At 44.3% G+C, this 9,626-nt stretch overlaps 1 protein-coding gene across 1 annotated transcript in view; it reads right to left on the reverse strand.

The window, feature by feature from the left end:
* Positions 1-9,626, reverse strand: part of LOC122553123 (sprouty-related, EVH1 domain-containing protein 2-like) — a 75,642-nt gene that overhangs the window by 47,344 nt on the left and 18,672 nt on the right. Inside the window, exons 3-5 of the mRNA XM_043696677.1 lie at positions 8,399-8,570; positions 5,652-5,820; positions 4,581-4,645 (exon numbers count right to left, since the gene is read on the reverse strand). Coding sequence (XP_043552612.1) covers positions 4,581-4,645; positions 5,652-5,820; positions 8,399-8,570 — 406 coding nt within the window. The remainder of the gene's footprint in view (positions 1-4,580; positions 4,646-5,651; positions 5,821-8,398; positions 8,571-9,626) is intronic.

The following is a 9,626-nucleotide window of genomic DNA, read 5'->3' on the forward strand; positions in this document are numbered from 1 at the left end:
AGAGGGAATAGAGAGAGACATCAGAGGGCAAGGGGAGCAAGAGAGAGAAAACAGGAGAGAAAAAGAGAGAAAAAAAGAGAGAGCAAGAAAACAGGCAGAGAGCTAGCAAGCAATGCATTGGCAGGGAAAGACCTCAGGAATCTGGGCCACAAAGGGACTTGGGAATCCTAGTTCAGGATTGTCTGAAGGTTAACACACACGTTCAGTTGGCAGTTAGGAAGGCAAATGCAATGTTAGCTTTCATTTTAAGAGGGGCTAGAATACAAGAGCAGAGATGAACTGCTGAGGGTGTTTCAGGCTGCATTTGGGCTGCTTTTGGAACATTGAGAGTGGTTTTGGGTGTCATATCTAAGGAAGGAAGTGCTGGTGTTGCAGGGGGATCTACAGGTGGTTTACAAGGATGATCCTGGGGGTGAAAGGCTTGTCATGTGAGGAGCGGTTGAGGACCCTGGGTCTGTACTGGAAGGATCTTGGGGGGTGGGGGGGGGAGAAGAGGTGGGGTGCTGGATCTGATTGAAACTTACAGAATCCTGAGGGGCCTGGATAGAGTGGACGTGGAGAATATGTTTCTATGAGTAGGAAAGACTAGGGCCCGAGGGCACAGCCTCAGGATGAAGGGACAACCCTTTAGAACTGAGATGAGGAGGAATTTCTTCAGCCAGAGGGTGGGGAATCTGCGGAGCTTATTGATGCAGAGGGCTGTGGAGAGCAAATAATTGAGTGTATTTAAGATTGAGATCGGTTGGTGTTTTGTAAGGGGATGAAAGGTTATGGGGAGAAGGCAAAAACATGGGGTTGAGAAACATATCAGCCACGATCGAATGGTGGAGCAGACTGGATGGGTTGAATGGCCTAATTCTGCTCCTATATCTCATGGTCATATGAAGCACTGGGAGTGTGGGGGGGGGCAGGGCAAGGGGAAGGGAGAGGACTATTTATGAAACAGACATCAGCAGATAGCTTTAGAGCAGCAGATGAGACTGTATACCGAGTATGCTTGGCTTTGTACGATACACCAATAGATCACTCTGGCAGCTAGTCTGGGAGCAGCTGCTAATTGATAGTTTGACAGAAGAGCAGAGGAAATCACCTTTGAACCCAGCTTCCTGCTCCTCTCTTCATAACATGGTGACAAAGCACTGGAAGTGAATGAGATGCTGTGTGTTAACCCCTGCCCGGAGACACAGCCTTTGCTGATTGCTTACAGCCCAGAAAGATCGAAATAGCAAAGCTTAAGCCACTCTGTCTCTGCTTATTTCAGAGTTTTAATCCCATGACAAACAAACTTAGATCATGGTGCTTCCACAGAAAATAGTTCCTCACCAGTGAAGGAGACAATGTCAAGTTATAATTTTATTTCAAAATACACCCCCCACACTAGTCAAACCTCCAAAAACACTGCAATGTGTGTTACCGAACTCCACAAATATCACAAATGGCAAAGGTAAGGGACACCTTCCTTTTTGTGACACATTTCCTTTGTCATAAAGTCAGAGCACCTCTGCAGAGTATCAACCTCTAATTACTCCAAACGATTAATGGGTCGCTATGTCACAGGAACCACGCAGAGGGGCAAACACGGTGAGGGGGGGGGGGGAGGCCCTTGAAGAAAACTCAAGTATTCTCCACCCCCTCCCGGGTATAGGGGACAGCAGGTGAGGAATGGCAGGGCATGACGAGCTGGTGAAATGATCCCTTTTACCTGGAGGTCTCAAGGGCATGGGAGAGATTCCCACCCATTACCTTGGGTCTGAGGACAGCATTCTGCAACAGCAGACACATTCACACCGGATTCAGATCCTTTTCCTCCTCGCAGTGAAGCTGTCTCAGTGCAGGTATTTTGTCACCAGCGTGCACAGGTGTGGCATCTCTCGGCTCACTGCAAAGCTTTCGCAGGGACACTAGGACAGAAGGAAGTCACTTCTGCAGGAACCTTGGTGCACGGCTGCTCTGTTCAGCAGCCTACTCAGCTCTGGTACTGAAGGGGCAGAATCCCATCCATCCAATTACAGCAAAGCAGAAATCCATCGACTAATGTGGATGAAGCATGCAGACTGGGTGCTGGCCATCACTCGGACACAGTGACTCAGTGGTTAGCACTGCTGCCTCACAGCATCAGGGTCCCAGGTTCAATTCCATCCTCAGGTGACTGTCTGTGTGGAGTTTGCACATTCTCCACGTGTCTGCGTGGGTTTCCTCCGGTTTCCTCTCCCACAGTCCAAAGACGTGAAGGTTAGGGTGAATTGGCCATGCAAAATTATCCCATTGTGTGAGGTGCATTAGTCAGAGGGAAATGGCTCAGGATGGGTTATTCTTCGGAGGGTCGGTGTGGACTGGTTGGGCCGAAGGGCCTGTTTCCACACTGTAGGGAATCTAATCTCATCACAAAGCCAGAAGGTACAAAGCACCTTCAGATGGGAACAGTTGGGTCACTAGATAAAAGTATTCCCCACCCCTGGATCCCATCAGGACATTGTGACTGGCTTCAGGCCACCCTGCTCCTTAAAGTCCCTGAACATTTGGAAAAACATTGTTAGCAACAACACAAGGAGGCCATTCAGTCCCACGAGCCAGTGCCTTCTGTCAGATCGCTGATGTCTACTCCAAGGAAGAGAAGTAAGATCTGCATTCATATAGCACCTTTCATGACCATTTCCAAAAGCACTTTACAACCAATCAGGCACTCTCAAAATATACTCTTAGTTAGAAATGTAGGAAACAGGTAGTCAATTTGTACACAGCAAGCTCTCAACAATAACGTGAGAGATCAGAGCCACCTGTTTCAGTGATGTTGATCGAGGGATAGATATTGACCCAGGGAACAGAGGAAATCTTCCCAGCTCTCCTTCAATCCAATCAGCTCATCCATTTAACCTTATCCCCGTACCCTTTTGCTTACTTGCTCAACAATAACTGAGTGATCTCAGTGGATCCACCAGCCTCCCACACCTCCGTCCATAGCTGAGAGGGATGTGAGCAATGTTCCTAATGTTTACTGGTGTATGCAGTAGTTCTTGCTAAATACACTCTCGCTTCCTTATTCTGTATTCCCCATGGAAATATTTCCTCTTCATCCACTCAGTCAAATCCGCTCCTCATTTTCAACACCTCAAATCAGATCATTGGTTAACGTTCTAGATACAATAGGACAGAAGCCAGGCTTGTGTACCCTCTCCACTGTCCAGTCCCGTAAAGCCCAGTCCCATTCTGATCAATATCAGACACGGCCCGTGAACAGGACCGAGACTGCCTTCAGAGTAGTGCACTGCTCCCGATGGCCACTGATCTCAGTTTGTACGACTGAAGCTGAACACGAATGAGAGAGATGTGATAAACTCAGATACAGTGACAACTTTCACGTGGAACCAACCACAACTTATGAAGCAGACAGAAGTGGCATTCAGCCAGCCGTGTACTGGACCAAGTCATTAAATCTTTTCAGTTACTGTTTTGTGGCACCTCCTGCTGATTGGTTCATAATTTACATCTTATTATGCTGCTCACTAAGGGCTTGTGTGCCACACAGGAATTTTCTGCAAATGTCTTCTCTTTCAATATTGGTGTCCTTCATCACCCCAGATCACTTTGGGGGTCTGTATATGCATGTGCTTGCACATGTGCACATGCGTGCAGGGGGTGTGGTACTAAGGCGGCATTACACATCAATATCTTTCACTGTCTTTGAACTCCCATTCATTAACAACTGCAGCCAACATACATTATTTAGGGTTAAGGTTTAAAAAATAGTTGAAATGATTCTGCCAGAAACATCTTTTGAAAAAAGAACTGATTGCTGTACCATACAACATGACTTGACTACAGAGATTTCTTTAGGTGAATATCATGTCCTGTCAGGAAATACAATGCCAGAATTCAGCTTGAAAGATACAGCAATCTACATTTCTACAATCTAATTCATTTACCAATTCCAAAACACTTCTAGACATTTCATTATTGACAAATACACTAGAATGACTGAACAACAATACAGACAAGGGACAGAGCCACAAATCCGGTACTGCTAAACTGTAAATTAATCATACAATTCATTTGAATGACTTTTGCACATTATTTACAATGTCAAAATAAAGAGAACTTGTGACTGGGACGATACCTGGAACAGACTCCCATTACTCAACAACAAAAAACAAATTTTGCATTCACAATGATACAGGAAGCTTTAGTAATTTCCTCCCACTGAGAACGTTAGACTAAAGTGTCTACACACTGTGGTTTCAGATAAGACCATCTCTTTGAAACTTTGAATGTTTAAGCTTCAAGTTCATGGTCACCCACAGTAATGAGTCCACCAGACGTCACACTTTTAAATCAGTCACAAGATTCAGACTTGCTCATCAAAACATTGACACATTTTTACAGTTTTCAATCCCAGAAAAGCCATTCACAAACATTGTATTGTTCTGCCTCCCAGAATTCCAAGTTGTCAGCCGATGTCCTGAACTTTCTCACGATTTGAACAGTAAGTCCAATTCATTTGAGTGACAGATGTTAAAATTAATCCCTCAACTTGGTACAAGTAAATAAGAAAATAGCCAATGTTGGCAGTAGCTCGTACTTACTGTAAAAACATCATCATCACCGACCTCCACTTCATTCTGAATTGTTGAAGATGATGTTGTTGACCCTGAAAGAAAGGGCACCATTAAAACCAAAATCACACAAAGTGGTTACAGAATAGCAGCAACGTTACTGTCTAAGTAACCGCTTACTGTGAATATTACGGGAGAGAAGTGGTTTTGAACTGGACAGAGCGGTCAGAGGAGCCATGCCCTTCCTCATTAGAAGATCAACACCAGGTTGTCCCTCAGTGAAAAGGGACCATTGCCTTCAATCCTCTAGGAGAAAGTGAGGTCTGCAGATGCTGGGGATCGGAGCTGGAAATGTGTTGCTGGAAAAGCGCAGCAGGTCAGGCAGCATCCAGGGAACAGGAGAATCGACGTTTCGGGCATAAGCCTTTCTGAAGGGCTTATGCCTGAAACGTCGATTCTTCAATCCTCTGACCAATGCAAGACTTTATAACAACAGGCTTGCAAAAGGGTGGGGGTGGGGCAGATCAGATAGAAAATAAATTGCAAAATAAGATGATGTAGGACCCAGGGCTCAGCAGCACCCTTGAAATCTCAGCCAAACTAATCCTGCAAAGGTTCCTGGAAACATGCTCACTACGCACAGGGAAGTGTGCTCATTGGGTCAATTCAGATAATAGTGGGACACAGAGATGTGACTGAGAGAGGCCAATCGACATTATGGGCAACACACATCCTGACAAAATCATACTGTCAGAGAGAATTCAGTCGAAAAGACCCTGCCTGAACAATGGGACAGAATTTTTACACGGCAGAACATTCCTTCACAGAAACAAAATTGGACATTGAGTCAAAAACAAGGAGCTATTTTTCAAACTTTTCTATCTCTATTTCTTATGAAAACTCATGTAACGAAGGCAATAAGAGCAAATAAGTACCTCTGCAAACTAATCCTTTCCACAAAATGTCAATTATCTAATCAAAGTGAAATTCGGATCAGTATTAAAGCAAATATTTTATTCTGAGTCAGGCATTCTGCCTTGTTCAGTGTTTGAGCAGTTGATTGGTGCTACGTTGGACAGTCAGCAAAGTGGCAAAACATACCTTCGGTCAGATCCTCGATCGCCTTCCTCACTCCTCGGTCAAACGCTCGTGCATCTGCAGGGCTCTGAAAGGTGAGTCCAAACCTCCTGTTGTCAACCATCCAATGGTGAAATGTCGGAGTTGCTTTAGTGTAAACCAGGTCTTTCTTTAAGAAGCATTCCAATACAATCTTGTGCGAGAGGAAGAAACAAAACCATGAAAATAGAAAAGGAAAAGTGAGTACAGTCACGGCACAGAAAACAAACACCAGTATGCCAGTGCTTGGCTGGCTTCGACAACCTGAACACAGCCAATGACAAACCGTGCATTTTTAAGTGTCATCTTCAAACAGAGCACCTCCACCTCACTTAGTGACAGTCCCTGCAATTCCAGTTACAGTGTTAGGAAAGATTCGACTCAGTGTCTGGAAGAATAAGATCGCTTCTGGCTTACATGCTGTCTGATTTTAAATAAACTTGTACACTTTGATCTGCAAAATCTATAGAATCATCATTTTTAATGGTTTGCACCTTATAAAGAGAACGTGTTTGTAAAGTTAGAGAAGTAGAATTAAGCTGTATGTTATTAAATGGCACCAGGAATTGTATTGTTTAAAAACCCCCAATAATTCTAACTGAACACTCCCCGTCCATTTGACAGTAATATGATCCAATTCTATCACTGACCAGATGGGATAATGGAGGTGACAACAATTGATAACAGCTATGGCTGATTCAACATCACAAATCATCATCGACATCAGAGTGGTGATATCCCGGGGCTAGTAAGCCTAACTTTCTGGGGAGAGGGTTTGAATCTCATCAAGGCAGTTGGTGGAATTTACATTCCATTAATAATCTCATTAAAGGCGAGATTAAACTACTGACTGTTGTAAAAACTCACCGGGTTTACTAATGTCCTTCAGAGAAGGAAATCTGTGCTGTGGCCAACATGTGAGTCCAGGCCCACAGCAATGTTAGGAGCCCTCCGGGCACTAAATTTGCAACATCCCCATCATGGAAGAATTAATAAACAAGGACAGAGAGATATGGCTCAACTATTTCCAGGTTTCACTGTCACGGCTCTGTACTGTGAGCAGGATTTCCTGGGGGACTGTGCCTGTTCTGATGGTACATGCTTTGAACAAGACAGGTTTGTCTAACAGGTTAAACACCAGGTGCTTTGGACAGGGCCTTCATTTTAACAAAAGTGAAACAGGGAAATGAAGGAGGTTTAAACAGGAAACAAAATCTTTTATCAACACCATCCCTTAACCCATTTAAACACAGTGCTTTATGAAATGAAGCAAAATGTACAGAATGAGCAGCTTGATCCACACGATGGAGAAACAAGCAGAAAGTCTCATTAGGTGCAGTGGGACGGAGGCAGTGTTAGTTGCAAATACACTCCAGCCTGGGCCTATTTCTGAGCTGCATGTTCTATGAAATGCTGATACTGTCACAGAGGCCTACAACACAAACAGACCTTTCAGCTCATCCGGTTACAATCTCCTAACGATTCTAATTCCATTGTCCAACCCTTAAGGTGGAGGCGATGGTTTAGTGGTGTTAATGCTAGACTGTAAACCCAGATCGAATTAATCCCAGATCTAATCCTGCCACAGCAGGTGGTGGAATCTGAACTCAATAATCTGGGATTAAGAATCTAGTAATGACCACGAAACAATTGTCAATAGTTGGAAAACTCCATCTGGGTCACTAACGTCCTTTAGGGAAGGAAACTGCCATCCTTACCTGGTCTGGCCTAAATGTGACTCTGGACCCACAGCAATGTGGTCGACTCTTAACTGCCCCTCTGAAATAGGTGAGCAAACCCCTCAGTTAATGGGTGGATAGGGATGGACAGCAACACCCACATCCCATAAATGAATAAACAAAAAAAGATGGCCCACAGCCCCTGCATTCTAAGTGACCATCGAAATCCTTCTTCAATGTGGTGGGAGTTCCTGCCTCTCCCAACCTCACAGAGCAGTGAGTTCTGCATGCTGGGTGAAAAAGGGCTTTCCTTACTGCAAGATGCTCAGGTTCTTTCTAGAAGTCAGCCACTGCAGAGTTTGTCTGATTGTGGGACAAGTCCAGCAATCTAAGTACAATATTACCATCTCGTTGTGCAAAATAACTCAACGACACCCATTCTACAATCACACTAACACCAGATGCTCACATCATCGCAGCAGTGTTATCAGAGAATGAAACCCAAACCAGATTTCTATCTCCCAGTCCCCTACGCAGGAGGAGGTTGTTTTCCTGAAATGATTGTACAATTTATCTTCAATGATATCCAAAATATTCTGAGTTCATTGGTTGATTGTTGATCTCTTCCTAGCTCCCCACACTGAAGGATCCAGGTAATGGGGGGAGGGGTGGAGCTGATGGTCGATGTTACATGAACAGTGGAGTTTTGGGGCAGAATGTGGCAGTGGGACAACAAATACTGCAATTTCCTCATGAGTGGCCCCTCCTGGTCTATTTCCATCAGGGGGCCACAGTCTTAGAGACAGCAGCTCAATGATAATGATGGCATCACTGACAACAGGGACAGGTAGACAGACAGAACAGCCAACATACTATTTGCAAAACAAATGGTCAAAGTATCGCATCAGGAGCCTGCCAACTACACCAAAGGCCAGAAAACAGAATTGGTCATAAATGGTCAGAGTGATTTCTTCGATTTGAAGGATACAAGTGTTCCTTTAACATTGAAAGATATCATTTATTGGGCTTCCTCACAGACATTGTTCGACTTACCAGCTTGTCTCGAAGTCGTTCGCCATGGATCAGAAAATCACTTCTGCCAGTGCCGTCTGGTTGTGTGACCTTACAAACGCCAACACGACTGAGACCACCTCCATCCTGTGGTAACCACCCTGAGTCATCTCTGGTCATAACCACAGCTTTGACACGTACAACGTAGCTGTCACTGCAAAATAAAAACAGACCAGAGTCAGGTAGGATCCCATTGCCCATTAGAGCTTTTCAATCAACCCAGAGAACCCAAAACACAGAATTAGCACGAGGTTCATCAATGAAATGTCTCTCTTTATAACCATATAATCCAGTAGAGTTCAGTGAATAATTCAAAGACCTTGCTCCAAGATTAGTGGGGGGGACCAGAAAACAGACAAAAGCAAACTACGGTGGATGCTGGAAATATGGGACAAAACCAGAAAGTGCTGGAGAAACTCAGCAGGTTTGACAGCGTCTGTGGAGAGAAAAACAGAGTTAACACTTCTACTCCAATGACGCTTTTTCAGTTGGGAAATGTTAACTCTTGTTTCTCCACAAAGGCTGCCAGACATGCTGAGTTTCTCCAGCAATTTCAGTTTTTGTCCCCAATTTCCAACAACCACCATAGTTTGCTTTCGTCTAACTGTTTTCTGGTCTCCCTTTTCTATTCCAGAGAAAGGCTCTTGAATCTCCAAAACACCCAACAGGATCTTATTTAAGACAAAACAAAAATGCAAGTTATCTCCAAATCACTAAAAAGCTAAAGGTACAGAACTTGGTTTGATTGCTATTAGTTACTGAAAAATCGCAAGCTGAACTTTTTTTTTAAAAACACACACACAGGTCATACGGATGTGGGTGGCTCTGTCGAACTCAGTATTTATTATCCATCTGCAATGAGTCCAGTGAAGGTAATGGTGAACTGCTTTCCGGATTACTGCCAAAGGATCTTGAGGGGTGGAGGAGCAAAGACCTTGGAGCCAGTGATCCAGAGGTGTCGACTAAATCTCCAGGGACACAGCAGCTACTGGATTTTGAAATTCAATTAATAAATCTGAAGTATGAAGCTAATCTCAGTTACGATGACCATGAAATAGTTATAAAAACCCATTGATTCACCAACGTCCTTTAGGGAAGGAAATCTGCTGTCCCTACTTTGGATGGTTTACATGGGAGTCCAGCCTCACAGCAATGTGGGGGTGTATTTACCGCCCACTGGGCAATTAGGGATGGGCAATAAGTGTTGGCC

This window comes from Chiloscyllium plagiosum, chromosome 9 (assembly GCF_004010195.1).
Source record: "Chiloscyllium plagiosum isolate BGI_BamShark_2017 chromosome 9, ASM401019v2, whole genome shotgun sequence".
Lineage (NCBI taxonomy): Eukaryota > Metazoa > Chordata > Chondrichthyes > Orectolobiformes > Hemiscylliidae > Chiloscyllium > Chiloscyllium plagiosum.